Consider the following 18072-nt stretch of genomic DNA (forward strand, 5'->3'; position numbering starts at 1 on the left):
CTCTCCTCCAGAGACACACCTCCAACCCCCCTCTCCATTCGCGTTTGCACAAAGGAGTTATCAAATGGAACACACCATAATAAAGCACCATTAAGCGCAAGCGTAAAATATAATTATCCTTTGCTCGAGCTGCATTGTTGTGTTAGCATGCTAAAGTTAGCGCTCTTTAGTTAGCCTGTAGCTTCACGTTGCATGTAAATTAACACAGAATGACCATGATTTAAAAACTCTTACTAACATCCAAATAATCAGTGAGTACGTTCTTCTTCTCTCTAGTTCTTGACTAAAACAGCTTTTAAACACAAGGGGAGGAGCCGGCCGTCCCGTCCATGTAAACACGGCTCTGACAACAACACAGCCAGCGGGACTCGAGCTTCTCCCTCATTGTAGACAGTCATGACTCAGAGACACATTTACACAGGACAGACTGGATTTATGATTTATTTATGTGTAAAATGTCTCACAGTCTTCCTTTAAGTAATTTATTCCTATGAAAGTTAATCAAACAGGTCTTGAGTCAAATTCTAATCAGCAAATTAACAATCAAACTTTTAAACAGACAAAGTCACAACAATCATTATTACATGTTTATTTTTTTCGTAATTAACTATGTAGGCTACCAAATCTAATGATTATTTAACTGACATTGTAGAAAAGGCCCCAAAGTTACATGTTAAGGTTTTTGCTTTATGTTGAAATAGTGTTTGATTCCTGTTCAGTTTAATGTGATGATATTGTGCTCAATAGGGGACAGGTGTCACCTGCTGGTCATACAGCGAATTACATCATGTAGTAATGAGCAGTGTGCATCAGTCGATGACAGATGAGCCATCAGTGTGCAGAGTAATCACTTCATAAGTTGGTTGTGCGTGAATGAAAAGAGTGAGTACAAACCTGAAGTCTTATATGTGACATTGTGTGTTCTTTAATGTCGAGACAAAGTTGTTAACTCCCGCGGAGCCGGAGTTTAGAGCTTAGATGTTCGGCGTATTGTAGTTATGCTAATTAGCCGATGTCACGGCCCCGACATGCTTGTACTGTAGTCAAGCCAGCAGACTCATTATAATGATTTATAGGGACTTTGACAGTTGATTTTCTCAAAAAGTACACAGTAAAAGTACTTCATAGTACCTGTGCATGTAGTCTAAGAAGTACTAAGTCCAACCATATCAGAATCATTGTCTACTTATGGAAGAACACATATATATATATTTTCTTTTTCTAAAGGAAAACACCTTATTTTGAAAAACGGAAGTTACTGCAGACTCGCAGAATTATTCTCACACTAATTTCCGTGACCTCCGAAGCTATTCCCTGAACAGTATTTTATTTGCTCCCGTTTCATACACGTGTATCTCATAGCCAGTTTTATGCTAAGACTTCGGCATTTATCACTTTTGCCTGGAAAAGGAGATTAATAACAGACTCGCTCTCTCTGTCTGTTCCTCCTGCTCGCGCTGCAGTCTGGAGCATTTACCGTAAAGATCAGAATACGTGAGCACTTCAGATTTAGGGTCGGCTCACTTCACCAGGTAAACTGGAGGAGCGGCTGGCTTGACCGCAGTATGCTTGTTAACTGTCCCCCGGCTCAGTTGGAGTCACACAGTAGTTGAAAAAGAGTCATGCTTATTCTTTCCCGTGTTAATATTAATGTTATATTAGTTGCCTGTTGGTTACAAAGTTTGCTAACTGTGTTGCTCTCTGCACGAGGAGGATAATTTGATGTCCGTGCTTCACAATAAAAGCATCGTAGTATTTTTATAGGGAAATGATTGTATGACTGTTAAGCCTATGACAGCCTTTCTGTGTTTAATACTTTAGGTTAAAGAGACATGTAGCTTACCTTTATTTATTTACATATTATAACCTATTACGTTACTGTATAGAGGTTTGTATGTTATTATATAGGTAGATTTGTGTTCCTTAAGTATATATTCTGCTATTCTTTTTCTTTGAAAGCCACAACAAGACCCAATACTCTGTCATATTGAATGGCCACTGAGATGCCTGTATTTTGTTTCACTACAAGAAAAGTAAACAGCCATTCAACCAATTCTGCATTCTTGTTATTCATATTCTGGAATAAGGCCTGAAGTGGTGTTCTGGCCGACACACCTGAGTGAATCCAGTGAAAAGCAACAGACTAGTGTCCCAACTGAGTTTACTTTTATTATCTTCATTACAGACATGTTTTACTGATGAATGAATGTACTTTGATAATTTTTTACTGCATCAGAGCAAATTTCACTTGGACAATAAAGTTAATCTTATCTAACAAAACTACTCTGAGTTGGAGCAGAGCTCTTTCATCTACGATAAGGTTCAGAAGTTTGCTTCTTCTGTTGTCTCGGTCCAGAGGTTTTATAACTAACCAGTCACATAAACACATACTGACAGTCACGTAGGTACAGGATGATGTTAACTATGATGTTAAGTATCCATCTAATTTTTCGTGCCTTTTCTGAATTCCTTTTTGAATTCGGGCTCACCTCTACCACATACTGCAAAAGAGTTGAACCTGCAGGGAGATGTAAGCTTTGCAGGTTGTCCTTGAGTGCTCTATAAAACACATCTGGACTTTGGAATATCCTTAGGGACACCTGCTCTGGGTGCAGCCACAACTATTAAAGGAAAATTATTATTATTATTGCTTTATTGGGAAGACTCAAGGTCCATTTAAAAGACATAGAAGTTAAAAAATAGGTATAAGGCAATTATACCAATGCTTCCACAAAGGTGACTGGTATTGTACAGCACTGAGATGAGGATTTGACAACAGCATGAAGATATAGTTATGAGAATCATTCAGGCGACAGATAAATTTGTACATCATATTTCTCAACAGAGTTTGGAACGTGTTGACTCCTACATTACAAAACATTTCACTTGCACTGCCCCATCTTGGTTTTCATTTCACACATACAATCATTATAGGCAACCTGGAGCATCTGGATGCTTGCCTTCTTAAACGTAACCCACAAGGGGGCAGTATAAAGAGGGGTACAGTAAGAGGTCCTTGAGTGCTCTATAAAACACATCTGGACTTTGGAATATCCTTAAGGACACCTGCTCTAGGTGTAGACACGCCTATTATAGGAAAAGATAAACCCATATTGACTATCTGGATGCACTGGGATGGAGAACTTTTTTCTTTCAATCAATTAAATCAATATAAACAGATCAACAACAGAAAATGTGTGGAGTCTGGTGGAATATGTGATAAGATAGTATGTGGATTTGAAACTTCTGGTTCCTGCGGATGGATTGCAGCTTTAACTAGAAATTTGAAGGTTGTTTAAAGGGGTCATATTCTGCCCTTTTATGGGTTCATATATTTAATTTATGTGCCTACTAATGTACGTTCACAATCACTAATGTTCAAAAAAACATGTTTGTTTTCATGTACTGCTCCTCCTTGCACCCTCTCCGATCTGAGTCTGTCAGCTACGCTTTGTTGTGCCCACACTGCAAGACCCCACGTGGGCCAAGTCTGCTCTGATTTCTGTGAAGTCTGCCTTGTTCTGCGTTGTATATCACCTCCTTGATGTGATTAAAAATTCAATGAGCAATTGTAAGTATCAATGACATCATAGACTTACTTACTTTGACTACAAAAGCCCAGGTGATAATCACGTGTTTGTTGGATCAATATCTCATGCAATAATGTTTCCTCCTCTGTCATTATTTTCCTTCTTATTGAACATTATTTCATTTTGATCAGTATCTTCTTCTTTCATCTGGAGAATGAATCCGCTGCCTGTTCCTTGTACCAAAAACATCCAGGACTGTTTAAACCCATATACACTTCAAAACATCCACAACATCTTCAGAGGAGAACATCACGGAGAACTGCAGAAGAGTATGTTCATTCTAAATAATGATTTACATCTTCAAATTCATTCTAATCAAACAGTTTCACTATTTCAGAGGAATATAAGTAAACAAGTGAGAAAATCATTTGTTGAAAGTTCTTTATTCTCAGCTAAGGTTAAAAAAAACATTTCAATGTGTAGAACTATACGTGTAAATATACAATGAGAAGTAACATTTTTACATCCAACTTTATTGTCTCCATACAGGCTGTGCAGACACTTGGCAGCTCATCGCAGCTTTGTGAGCCGGTGCTGGAGATACTTGGGGACACAACTGCATAGTGGTTATCCTGTCGTGTGTCGACCTGAGGATTCGCCTCAAGTTTCCTGACCCGACTGGACAGTATGTTGGCTTTGGCCCGCTCCTGGACTACACCTGGACATGTGTCGAGCCACCCCTCCTTCTTTTTGAGAGCCAGGTATTTTCTGCAGCTCCTCCATGAATGGTTCTGGTTCCTGAAACACCTCCTCCAACACCAGTGCCATCAAGTCCCCGACATATCCTGTAAAAAAGTAATTCAAGAACAAAAATCTATTTCATAATGTTTGGTTATTGCTCATTTTTCACACTCATCTGTTTTTTGGAAACATTTACAAAGATTTAAAGGTAAATTTAAATAGGTATTTATCACTTTAAAGGTTTAAAAATAGATTGTGCTTTTGGGTTTAAAAAATAAAATAATTTGTAACTCACTGTATGTTGTGTCTGTTTTTTTTGGATTTGAGGAATGCCACCTTATAGACCAGCTGTCCTGTAGAGGTTGTTGCTAAAGCTAAAATCAGCTATCATGTAATGAAATCACATTTTTCTGATATTGTTGCTCAGATTTCAGCAGTTGGACAGTTTTTTAGGTGTGTGTGTGTGTGTACCTTTGCTTGTCCCTTAGTGTACCCCAGGCCAACTGTGAGTGGACTGATGACCTCTTTGGAGGTAGGTATGTCTGTGTGGCCTCTGAGATTTGTGGGGAGTCTGTCTGCCACCCAACGTCATCATGGAACCTTGGTACACGTTGGGATACTGGAGCTTGTTGTCTTTGCAATCTGCTGTGATGTATTCTGAAAAAATAAAAAAATAAATGTAGCATGGTAATCTAACATGAATCAGAAATGCACTGTCTTCTTGTTCATAGCTAAATAATCAGACCACACATATCTTTCAAAATAAAGTGCCTGCTGCACACATCTTTACGTTTTTCGTGTTATTGAATGGCCTATATATATATATATATATATATATATATATATGTATATATATATATATATATATATATATATATATATATATATATATTTACATTCATTAGACGGTCTCGAACCACGGTCATAAACCCGAACTTTAGCACTGTTCAAGCTTCTCACACCAATAAACAAATGCAAAGTAACAAAACCGTTTTATGCAGAAGTGGAGACACAGCAGAGTAGAGAGAGGCTAACCACAACAATGTCAGCTGGTTGCAGAGTCCAATAATGCTCTGAGTCCGTAAAAAGCTGATCTGGACCCCCAAAACACCACAGGCTGCAGCATATCGTGGGCGTGCCACAGAAGTTTAATGGGCGTGCAACATGAGCTGCAGGGCTTGCCACAACGAGCCAATGGGCTTAGAGCAGTGATATCACACTGATAATGACGTCACACTGTCAACATTTTTCGAGGGGGGCTAGAACCGAGCGTTACATGCAGCTAATGCTGCAGCTAACAGGAGGATGTAGGAGAAGCTATGTTTCTGCTGATTTTTCCAAATGCCTAAACATGCACAGGACACTTGGAAAACACACTGAAGAGCATATAAAACCAGAAAAAGCATAATATGGCCCCTTTAATTTACTTATGACACCAAAGATCTTTGTTCTGGGTCAAATCTGCAGCAGCTAAATTAAAACAGTGGTTTAGCATCAATAACTAGTAACTCAATTTGAACAAAACCAAATTGATGTTGATTGGAAACCACAATATAGATAAACAAGCTCAACTCATTATCGATAATGTTAATATTGAAAGAGGGTATAAAAAAATAAGTTGGGGGTGTAATTTAAGATCCCAAAATCTGCTGGAGACATCAGATCAATTATGTTTGATGAAAGCTGGTGAAGAGCGTTGCTGTTCTCGGGTCAGCAAAACTCTTATTAGACCATAAATCACTGCATAGTCTGTATTCTTCACTTGTTTTACCATATCTGAATTATTGTGTGGAAGTTTGGGGCACTTTACCAACACTAACAAAAGCAACTTACAACCATTATGCATACTTCTAAAGAGAGCAATCAGGAAAGTATACTATGTGGTGTAGAGGGAACAAGCAGACACTTTGTCTTCAAAGTCACATGCATTCATTCAAGTTCATAAATCTGGTCAAATTTTAAAAACAACAATAATCATGTTCAAAGCAACAAATAATTCACTTCCAGGCAACATTCAAAAATGTTATGTGGCAGGGAGGGGGCTTTAATTTATTACTGAAGACAGTACGATACTGGTTTGTATCAATTGGAAATAATTGTGAGAATTTGTTGGGCTGGGCTGAGGGTGTTGTATTTATTTGAAATGTGTTTTTTCCCTTCAAATGAAATTTGTTTTTTGCAACATACAACTTTAACCTGCTCATCTTATCCACGCACAGCCGCGGGTTTGAATGCGAGCTGTCCTAAAAAGTGAAAATGTGTCTACTTTTAAATAATTTCATAGGTTACTTTACCTTTTACAACAACGTAAAGGACTTCAGGAAGAACCTGTGGAGCTTTACAGATTACGAACAGTCGGGAAAAGTTTAACTTTGTGAATAAACGGGGAGTGTACGCACAGTATTAGAGCAGACACTGTCTACACACACACACACACACACACACACACTACATACATTCACTGTCTGTGCAGAGGACGGATATACTGTATTCTTCAGAATTAGTTCAAGGCAAACAAAAAGTCTGTTTAAATCAAAACATCACAAACGATTCCTTCATAATCAATTTATTTTCACTCACTCAGACTGTTTGCTCGTTTTAATTTATTAAGATGAGAATGACGAGGTGACAGAGTTATCTGTTAAAACACATTTTACATTTATCGTTATTTACGTCAATAAAGTTTATAAGACTGACCATTAACGATCTTTGTGTTTGGAAAATGTTCTGTTTTCTGTTTTCTCTATAATTAAGAACCTAACTTTCAGAATTCCTGAGACATCATAAAGTATCCGTGTTTGTCAAATACAGAGTTCATTATCGGATTACCAGTAAAAACAAATAATCAATAAACAATTCATTATTAAAGCTTTTTGATAGTATAAATTGTCTTGTGGTTTTGAGCAAACTGCAGGTTGAGGTAGATCATGATTTTTGATCCAAAGAAACCAGACCAGAAGAAATGATGGTCGTGTTTGTGGTGTTGGTGCCTTTAAAGAGTTGTTTTAATGTTAATTATATTGTTTTTGGTGCAGTTTATTAGACGTCTGTGTTCCTCTTTTAAAGTTGAGTGTGAGATATTCTTGTGAGGATCCCAGTCTATTTTCCCTTTTTTGTACCCTCTCTGTGTGTTTTCCTGTTTGTCCTGTGTGTGAGTGTGTTCACCTGGAGCTGTGTGTGGACCCACACAGCTTGCCCCCAATCAATCCTGCTGCACATCTGCAATCAAGCTACACACTTTAAAAAGGTTTAAAAAAAGTGTCCAATTGACAGTGTTAGGGGTGGCTGTGGTCAGAGTCGTCGGCTCTTAACCAGAAGGTCGGTGGTTCGATCCCCAGCTCCTACAGCAACATGTCTGATGTGTCCTTGGGCAAGACACTTAACCCCAAGTTACTCCCGCTGCTTTGTCTGCAGCGCATGAATTTGTATGAATGGATTAGTTACTTCTGATGCTTTACCCAGCAGCCTCTGCCATCAGGTTGTGAATGTGTAGGTGTGACCTGCGGTGTGAAAGTACTCTGAGTAGTCACAAGACTAGAAAAGAAGATGCTCTACGGTGAGGAAGTAGCAGGAGGCAAAAATATCGGTGATTTAATATTCTACTTAAACTTTACTCTGATATCTGATTTTTTTACCACATTTGTCATACAGCTTGAGTTTGTTTTCTGCTTATCACAACAGCAGTCAGACACAATGAGTTCAATCACTGAGGAGAGATGAGCTCCTCAGAGCTCTCCAGCAGTCTGAGTCACCTGAGTTTAACATGAATGCTGTTCTGCAAAAACCAGGTGGCAGAACCGTACAAGATGTGCATGCAGTGGACCTGCACATACTGCACACATGTTGGGTTAAAAACTACCTAAACTGGGTAGTTTTTGATTGAACTGCTGGGTCAATTTAAGAACAGCTACATGCCGGGTTATTTAAGGGTAGGGTTAGGGTTAGCCCAGCCTGTTTAGCCCAGCCTGATGGTTTATATATTCTACCCAAACTTTGGTTGTTTTGAACTATAGCGCTGGTTTAATTCTACCAAATGAATTTGTTGAACATTCAGCCCAAGTGTTGCTATATTTTTAATTGAAGACTGTTTCAGTATTTAACTTAATGAATAGTTATTTTCTGTGTTTTCTTTTTTTTTTTTTTTTTTTTTTAGTAAAACCTAAAAAAGCAGAAAATAAAATTTGGATAGATAGATAAATAGATAGATGGATCAATCATTATTTGTATAGCACCAAATCATATATATATTTTTTTAACTTGAGGCGCTTACAAAAGAGCATATAAAAGACCTTAATCATTGTTCAGAGAAATGGGATAGGGAGATCTAGATATTTCTTTTGATTTGGGTAGACCAGGAGTTCCCAAACTATCAGCTAGTGAACCCCAAAATAAGAGGGCCTGAAACTGGGCTTCTCCAACCGTACGTAATACACCACCAAACACACACCTATAGGCCTATCCAAACACTGTTAACACAAAAGAACAACACACAGCTTAAAACCATAAAATTAGTTTATATAGTAATTTATTGTAAGAAAGACTAGAAGCAGAATTGAAGTCATTTCCATGGATAGACTTCAGCACTGAGTGGACAAATAAAACTTAATAAGCAGACACACAGGTGTGTTCATCTTTATGTTTAAAGAGTGTGATCGGAGCGCCCCCTTGTGGTTTTTTCCTTCAGTTGTCAGTGATGTGTTGTGTATGAGAGCAGACTTTATGACCCAGCGAGTACTTGGTTCAGCCAATGAACATTATCTGATCAAATCATTGTTTTCATCTTAAGAGAACTAAAAACAATTATCTCCTTTAATCAACTGGGAGAAAATCCACCAGCCAAACTTCATATCCCACAATTCTTACTCTGTACTTCTCTGTTGCATTTTCATTTTAGCTCCTAACATCTTAATGACGTATTATGTTAATGTTCCTAATTTTCATGTTATTGTTCTTTGATTTGAAGTTAGAATGATTGTCTCTAAATATCAGTTTGCTTTGCACACAAACAGCCCGTACAAATGTTCTTCAGAGGGACAGTTTTTGCATTTTTTAGATAGGACAGCTGAAGAGAGACGGGAAATGTTGGGAGGACAGAGTGGGGGATGACATGCATTCATTGGCAACTTTTCTGAACTAGACCTCTAAGAACTGAGAGCATGTTGTGACATTTTAAATATTGTTCTTCAGTGATGTAAGCAATGGAAATTCATTTCCTGTCACCTCAATTTTATTTGAGAGAGATGTAGTATTGTAACATAAAAGTAAACCCTCTAATAGATTACCCCACTCTGCAAACATTTTATCCAGTGTAAATTTACTCTGTTTGGAGACTGTAGTGTTGCAAAAATAGATAACTGCTGTTTATAGACACGTGTTATCCCATATTTCAGTCACACAGATTATTAATAGTTCTGACTAACAGCTGGAAAGAGTGATTGTTGACAGCTATTATTTACAGCCTGAACAAAAGAAGACTGAAGAAAAAATTAATTTCTACTGAAATCTTTAATCACAATTTAACTCAACATTTGTGGCTTCAGGCCCATTTTCACATTTATTATACATACAGTATATCATCTTTATCACTTGTCGTAAAGAATTAAAAGAAAAAAACATTTTCCATCAAAAAACATCAAAAACAGAAATAAGAACATGTAAATATCACGTCCAGCTTGCTGAACTCATCGTCTGTCTGAAATAACAACATTTGGCCTCACTTTTCCTGCTATCGGCCTCTTCAGACAACTTTTAAACATGAATATCAAATTCAGGAAGATTAAAATCACATTCACTGACTAAATCAAAAACACATCAAAAGATTAACATGAATACAAATAGAAAAGTAAAAACATTCAAACTTGTGAATATTTTTTTTAAACATCTGTTTTCAAACTGTTGTTGTACTAGAACGTCATCATCCACTACATCAACATCACTATACTGTAGCTCTATGACTGAGCAAAAACATTAAAACTACAAGGCCAAAATATAACTAAAAACACAAGAAGAAGATTTATGTCAGAAATACACAACAAACAATGTTAGTCAGCACTTCAAGGTCAGTGACATCAACATTTCTTATTTTCTGACTGTATCCAACACGTTTAGTTTTCTTGTGACACATAATTTAATCAGGACAATCAAAACTCTAAATGTGATTCAATGAATGAACCATTCAGACACAAACTCTGCAGATCATCTCTTTTTCCCCCACATGGTCTCTGTATAGTAAATCATCATTTCATCATCTTTACTGTGTGTACCAGTTATAATACAAAGAGCCACACAACAACATAAAAAACAACAAACTGTTTCATTTCTCATCAAAACAAACAAAAGAAAACACATGTTGTACGTGGTCTTGAAGAACATTATCATCATTGCCATCATCATTATTGTGCACACTTGTTAAAATGGCATAAAAAATAAAACATGAAACATAAAGAACATAAAAACAACTCAGAATTCTTCCAAAATATAAAAACAACAACATGATCTCTGTTTTCATGTTCATCATCTGTCATGGTCAGCTTGTCACTCATACTGACCTCACATTGTACACACCTTCTGACATTATCTTTGAAAAGAAAAGAAAGTCGTAAACACAAAAGGTAACTGAAAGAACAACAAAAACGACATGATTTGTCCTTTGAAACTCACATCAGAGCCATCGCCTTATTCATGCACTGTAGTAAGAGTGCTGAAAGAAAATGTGCAAAAGAAAATGATTGTTATATTTAAAAACACAAAAAAAGTTTAACATAACTGCTTCAATCAGATGAACTAAATCATAACATAGAAACATAAAAAATATAAATCAGATGTTCACACTTCAACTATTTGAAGCCGAGCTTCTGTCTTTCTTTGAAGACTTCCATTTCTCTTAGTAAGGAAAACATATGAAACAAGTTGTTTTGCTGAAGGCCCTAACGTGTTCAGTGCCAAATGATTCTGTCACTCCTCTTCCTCTGTTTGCACACAAAGAACAGGAGATGTGTAAATGTTTCTTGTTTAAGGATATTTGTCAGAGTTGTGCAATGTTCACGTTATGTTGAAGGCTTCTTTTAAACCTTTCAGTGCGTGTTCCTTTGTGATGCTTCTCCAGGACTCTGGAACGACAGCAGGCTTGACTTTGTATTCTTCAGCAAATCTGTCATTGTATTTTACCAGCACATACTTCCAGTAGTCAGATGCCTGGATGGTGCGGTCAGGAGGAATGTGCCACTCTGGATAGTATGTGGTATAGTCTTTATAAGGATGGCCCTTCCCCTCAGTGTCTGTGTTTCTGAATTCTCTTTCACTGTGGACCTCTGTTGTACACAGTCTTTCAACCAACTCCTCCGTTTCTATATTTCTGTACATGCCCAGACCTTGAGGACGATGCACAGCTGCATGATGATCCTTGTGTTCTTTGCCTCCAACCTCACAAGGAACTTTACAGAAAGGACATTGTTTTCCACAGCCAAAACACTCGATTAAAGAGCTCATCTTGTGGTTTGGTTGGGAGTTTTTTCAGAGTTTCAGAGATGTCACCAGAGTTTGAGAATTCCTCCTTCAGCTCTTCCTTTAAGTCATCTAATGATTTAAACAGGCTGTCTGTAAACTGATGGCATGTGCTTTGGATCTGAAACAGGATGGTTTTTTCATCCTCCACAGAAATTGAGATGTCTTTATTTAAATACTTTCGCATGTTGTGTTGATGAGCTCTGGGATACTTTCCTGGTTGTCTGGCAGCAGAGTGCCATCACTGTGTTTTGTGGACTGCTTTAATGCTTTTGTGATTTTGTCGACTATGACCTGCAGACTTTTAATCTTCAGTTTGCACAGAGTCTGGCCCTCTGACATTTTTTGCAGGACATGCTGAAATATCCAATCCTGAACAAATATTTCATACCTTGTAATGTACTTGACAAAACTCTCAAAGTCATCCTTTTGCAGCAACTCTTTTAGAATGTTGTACTGGAAAAAGGAGCGTGAACTGTACTCTGGTGAATGGCAACTTGTCAAAATTTCCTCCACAATGTTGACTCCCAGAGATCTACTGATGTACTCCTCAACAGCAGGTTTGATACAAAATCTGACGTAAGCAGTTCCTTTGCATTGGCAGGTGATCTCTCTCTTTGTACAGATCAATGAAGTCTGTCAAGTACTGTTTCTTTTTCTCTTCCAGCTTATTTCTTGGATCCCTATTGGCCAAGTATTTTCTGTGCATGTGAAGGAACTCTCTTGAAGCAAATCCACAAAGGTGAAGTTTCACGTCAATAGCAAACTTGGGCTTGCATTTCTTGCAGTTTTGCTTGAGGGATTCATCGACTTTATCCAAATAAAAGAAAGATCCTTTGTGAAAGAATCATGGTAATCTCTGTCTGTCTTTGCAGTATCTTCAACAAATCGTTTGCAAGATGCAATTACACTGTCTGCACGGCTCTGTAATTCTCGTTTCATAGCTTTCTTAAAAAAGAAATTCATAAATTGTGTCTTTGTCATTTTTTATGTGATCAGTTTTGACCTTAAATGGATCTTTCCCGAATTCTTTCAGGTTCCCAATCTTCTGTAGTTCCTCATTGACATTAAGATTTACAAAATGTTTTCTCAACTGGTCAAGGACTCTGGCAGATATATCTTGTTCTTTTAGGCCAGATATGTTTACAGTGACAGCAGCCCACACTTTTTCAAACTCTTCTTCCAGCTCCTTGTCTGACAGTGTGCGTTTTTTGCAGTCGCTCAAAAGTTTCATGACCTGCTCTTCAATCACTTCTCTGTGATTTCTCTGAAGGTCTTCAGCCTCTTTTGAACTTTTTTTACATTCAATTGCACAATCCAGATCATTGTTGGCTGAATGTTGGATTTCATTTGTAAGACCCTCGATCCTGATGATAAAGTCATGTTTGTATTTCATTATCAGATTCACCTGTCTGTCTTTCCTCTTGAAGTAGTCCTTGAGTTTCTGATCCATTTTTCTTTTTTGTTCTTTTATTTTGTCAGAGACCTCTGACTTTTTTGATTTGACCATTTCGTTCAAATGATGAAGCTCAGACTCATTTTCAGCATTTAGGATTTCCATTTCAGTTTCTGTTTTCCAGCAGGAAATCTCTTTTCTGAACTCCCATTCCCACTGATTGAACTCTTTGCAAAGGTTGTCATAGCATGAGCAACAAGAGTGTTTCTGAAACTGAAGATAAAGTTCTCAAACTTAACAGCTCCTCCAGAGACTTCTCATCCACTCCAGAAACTCTGGGATCTGTGACACATGATCACTTTTGTCTCTTTTTTACCGTCTCCAGAAGATTTCTCTTGAACTCTGCCACAGCTTCACTGTAACCTGTGTTCACTGGTGCCATTGGTGGGGTGCCATGCCACAGTCCTGGGATATTCCAGTTATTCTTTTCCAAGTCATAGTCCAGCACATCTGGTGAATAACCTGTATGGAAGGATGATTTTCCATTTCGGCTGCGATTTTGGTCATTTCATTGAGTTGGTCCAAGAGATGTTTTCGCTCTGTCATGTTCTTTGCATGGACAGAAACTCCAGCAGCATTCTGGTGCACAAAATGACAAACTGGCTTTTTCCCAATTTCCTTCATCCTCAAGAATGCGTGAGTTGCAATTTGAAGAAAATCCTTCATTTCAGTGGAGTTCTCCATTGCAACATTGATAATGGTGACATCACTTAAACCAATGGACAAAGGTTGCCAGCTGGTTGTCATGCTCACAACTTTCCTCTAGTTTTGCCAAACAAGGTGACCTAAGACCCTCTGTGTCAATGAGAACTATAAAGTCATAGTTCAACTCGCTTTGCATGTCATCACCTACTCTGAGAAAGAGCATGTAGGCTCCTCTTGTGCATCTGCCACTGCTGACAGGAAACTGCACACCAAACATGGTGTTGAGGAGTGTTGACTTCCCTGTACTTTGAACACCCAACACAGTCAGCACCAACAGTCTGCTCTTCTCTCCAACCTTGTTGTGAAGCTCCATTAGCACATCCGTCACCCACCTCTGTGGGATGTTAGACGCATCTCCATCGAGAAGCTCTAAAGGATATCCATCCAACAGCATTTCAGCAGCCAAACCAGGGAGTCGAGATATTTTATCATCAGTGTGTTGTGACTGGGAGGAAAACTCATAGATTAGTCCCATCTCTCTCATGTAATGCTTTATTCCCAAAGAGCTTTCCAGCAAAGCCTGATCCAGTTCTGCAATCTCCTTCCCGTTTTTTCTCCTTTTTGTTGCATTCGTCTGTCAATTTGTGACGAAATAAGGACAGTTTCATTGCAGGCTCCAAATGTGCATTCAGTTTAAGCTTCATCCACTTCAGGAAAAAATCTCTTTTCACTTTGTCCTGTTCAGATGATTGTTCAATGAAACTATTCATAGCTTTGGATAGTTTGTGTTCTCCAAGCTCCTTGATGATCTCTTGTTTTTCTTTTTCTAGTTCAGATTTATATTCTTCCAGTCTAAGGCTTACTGCAATTTTTTAACCTACATTCTTCCATTTCCAACTGTGATAACTTTTTCCAGTTAACACCTTGTAAAGGAAGTGTTTTGTTCTTGTACTCTGATATAGGTCGCACACGAATTCCTTTCGCAATCTCCTCAGCCACCTTCTTTTGGTGTTCACTTGTACATTCATCCTGAGACAGACCAAGTTCAACTGCCTTGTCAAGCATGTTTTCGATTTTTTATCGAGTTTTTTCATTTTTTCATGGATTTATTGATGGTTACACAAAGTTTCTCTGAAAATCTGACCATATTTACATGTGGGTCTTTGATTTTCACACTGGTCTTTGGTAATTCTAATTTTTTGACTGTGGTATTGACAGTCATCATGTCCTCTCTGGCATTCTCAGCCTTGTTTACAACCAAGTACAGTTTAGATCTCACATCTTGAAGAGATGTCAGAATCTTGTGCTCGTTTTCTTCAACTTTGTCCAGGAATACAAAGGTAGCAGTCGACACTTGAAAAAGAAAACTGAATTGTGTAATTGACCGACCAATGTCTCCTCTCAGATTGGCGACAGCAATTGGTTTTGGAAATGTGTCAAGATTTTCTCTGCCACATGGAAGGTACCAGCAGACCTCTACCAAGCCATTTGAAATCTTCCTTTCATGGTCTCCTCCTTTCATATCTCTGTGTAGGAACATGTTGTTGTTGTACTGGCCAAGGCTGAGAATATGATTCAAACACTGGGACTTGGATAAAGTGCAGTTTTTAAGCCTCACAAAGGAGAAGAAGGGTAGTTCTGTCTGGACTATGTTGTCTTCAACAAACTCTTTTGAACTTGACATTTCATGTGGACGCCACTCTTTGACAATGTCTCTCAGAGCCCAGACCATCAAGGTACACTGACTATTGTTGCTATAGGGTAACACTAGTGGGACAGAAAACTGGCACATCGACATTTTGAGGGCCATTTCTTGTTGCACGAAGCTGTCAGCACAAAGAAAGAGTGCTACTATGAGGTCAAGAAGGTTCACCTTATTGTCTGCAGAGTCCTCTGCAGTATAAAGGTCTAAGACATCAGTGTTTTCCTCCTCCTCATCATCTGTGTTTTCCTCCTCCTCATCATCTGTGTTTTCATCCTCCTCCTTATCTTTTTTTGATAATTGTGTACAGTTCCTGCATTCTGCATTGATTTTAAATAGTTTCCTGAGAAAACACCATGGTATTTCCTCCACTGATGAAACAGCTTCATCATACACACTGTTTCTGTTGATCTCCAAGAGAGACCGAAGAGTGAGCTTGTTAGGATAAAATCTCTCCAGTCCAAGTTGTGAGAGAAAGTTTAAAAGGACTGTCAAAGAGAAAGAGAACAGGTTTACAACATTAGGTCTCTATTTGATATTGATTATTGAATATATCTTATAAATCTATCTAAAAAAACGGGTAGCTTTGGCAGTTATGCAAGTCATATCCAGAGATGGGCACGAGTCACTTAATACAAGTCTAAAGTCTTTTACAAGTCAAAGTCAAGTCTATAACTGTAATATACAGTAATTGTAAATGTACAACCGTACTATATAATTTCACTGGGTCCCAACCAGAGATGCATTGATTCAATATCTTTGTCCAATTCCAATTTTTACCTGGGCTAACCTGCCGATATCGATTTTTGGAAAATCCTGATTTTATTTTTTTTAAGCACTGAAATAAAAAAGAACTGACTGTTATGTTAATGTTTGTATCGAACATTTTTAAAAACTACAAAAGGTCACAATAACTATCTCTGATTCTCATTTAAACTGCTCTAAACATTTTGAGTGTCAAACCCTTTATTCTTAGTTATTTTTAAAGATTTGTTTATTAGAAAAACGTAAACTTTACAAGCAAATCCTCTGTTAATATAAATATAAAGAACACACAAATCCCCTCCCCCCCAAAACAAATCAAACAAATTCCCCCACCTGTCCTCCCATGTCCCACCCTTCTCCCAGTATGGCTCTGTATTTTCTCTATGTTCAGATCCCAGATTTTATTAAAGTTTTTCAGGTTTTCTCCTTAAATTATATAATTTTTTTAATTCATTTCTCATATTTTTTCAGGAGTGCAATAGGACAGCAGTTCATTTATCCAATGTCTTGTTGCTGCTGGGTTTTCAGATTTCGGTAACACTTTATAATAACCATCATCTATAAAGGGTAAATAAGGGTAAATAGATCGTAAATTAACCATGAGTTAATAGTTATTTACTGTTAACAAACAATGAAATGATAGTTAATAATGTTTGCTAATGATTTGTAATGCTATAATTTATGTTATGTTAACAGTTTATTGATGCACATATTATAACATTTCATACAATTTATAAAGTGTTTGTTAATGATGACCAAATGATTTATAAACCTTTAAGAGATGGTTTATAAAACATCTATAAATATTACAGAGATACATGGACCAGATATTTGTTCATGGTTTGTCAATATTTTATAAAGCATCTATCAACATTATTTGGATGGTTATTATAAAGTTGGAACTGAAGATTATAATCCCTTACTATAACTATCCTCTTACCTGAGATGCATTGTTGTGTTGTTACATTTAAATAGTTTTTGTTAGATGTAAAATGCTTTATGGGGCTTGAATGGTTTATGGATTACAAAACTAAAGGCTGAATGAATAATGAACATGTAGAAGTATTGTAAATAGATTGTACCTGTTGGATCTTCTTTGTTCGGAAAAGACATGGTCACACTTTCCTTTAACCTTCCTGTGCTTTCAAACCTGGAGGCAACATCAAATACCATCTGTTTAGTTTCACAGAACTTCGAAAGACCCCCCCCCCCCATCATGACATATTACTAGGCTACATGTTTACAATCAGATAGGCAAACTCATATGCAACAAGAAATGTAGTCATATCCAACAATTAAGAGTAGTTTGAGGGAAGAGTGGCATTTAAATTTGCCAGAGGCCACCAAATCTGGGCTTTTACGGCCCCACCCCTCGCAGGGGCCCCTGCAGCTTGGGCCTCACGTGACCGTAGATGGATAGAAAATGTATTGCAGCTAAATCTCAGTGCAGGCTCTCAGTGGAAAGAATACAGTGCTTAATTAGAGCTAAATGTGCCAGCTGCTGTTCCAACAGGAAGACAATTCAGTCTTTTAGAATATCTTTTAAACAACCTTTTCACTGACTTTCACAAGTGTTGATATTTCAGTGTGTATGGTTACTTTGATTCAAACGAGGCTTCGACTTTCTGTTTCTATTTTCATCATGAAGGTTTCAGCTGGTAGCTGCATATAACATCAGGAACGTTGAGATATCTGGGTGGTCGAGTAAATGTGCTAAATGTGCAAGTTAT

General features: G+C 37.6%; 1 protein-coding gene, 1 long non-coding RNA gene and 1 pseudogene across 6 annotated transcripts; 1 reads left to right on the forward strand and 2 right to left on the reverse strand.

The window, feature by feature from the left end:
* The first annotated feature begins 792 nt into the window (after positions 1 to 792).
* LOC109978930 (uncharacterized) lies at positions 793 to 4565 on the forward strand. Of its 2 annotated transcripts, none has more exons than XR_002277582.3 (3): positions 793 to 882; positions 3722 to 3859; positions 4080 to 4565. It is a non-coding gene; the product is annotated as an uncharacterized lncRNA (long non-coding RNA). The 2 variants fall into 2 exon arrangements; XR_010665948.1 differs by lacking the exon at positions 793 to 882 and adding an exon at positions 889 to 3571.
* On the reverse strand, positions 3955 to 18062 carry LOC114919150 (up-regulator of cell proliferation-like). 4 transcript variants are annotated; one of them, XR_010665946.1, is made up of 4 exons: positions 17425 to 18062; positions 4743 to 4928; positions 4567 to 4624; positions 3955 to 4375 (listed from the first exon to the last, which is right to left on the reverse strand). XR_010665946.1 is itself a non-coding variant. In XM_065952573.1 (2 exons), exons 1-2 carry the CDS (start codon positions 17558 to 17560, stop codon positions 14966 to 14968), a joined length of 1236 nt encoding a protein of 411 aa, XP_065808645.1. In that variant the 5' UTR covers positions 17561 to 18062; the 3' UTR covers positions 14875 to 14965. The 4 variants fall into 4 exon arrangements, 1 of the variants encoding a protein (XP_065808645.1); XR_010665947.1 differs by lacking the exon at positions 4567 to 4624; XR_010665945.1 differs by lacking the exons at positions 3955 to 4375; positions 4567 to 4624; positions 4743 to 4928 and adding an exon at positions 9758 to 10971.
* Positions 9758 to 12587, reverse strand: LOC136178569 (interferon-induced very large GTPase 1-like; annotated as a pseudogene).
* Positions 18063 to 18072: the final 10 nt, after the last annotated feature.

This window comes from Labrus bergylta, chromosome 3, assembly GCF_963930695.1.
Source record: "Labrus bergylta chromosome 3, fLabBer1.1, whole genome shotgun sequence".
Classification (NCBI taxonomy): domain Eukaryota; kingdom Metazoa; phylum Chordata; class Actinopteri; order Labriformes; family Labridae; genus Labrus; species Labrus bergylta.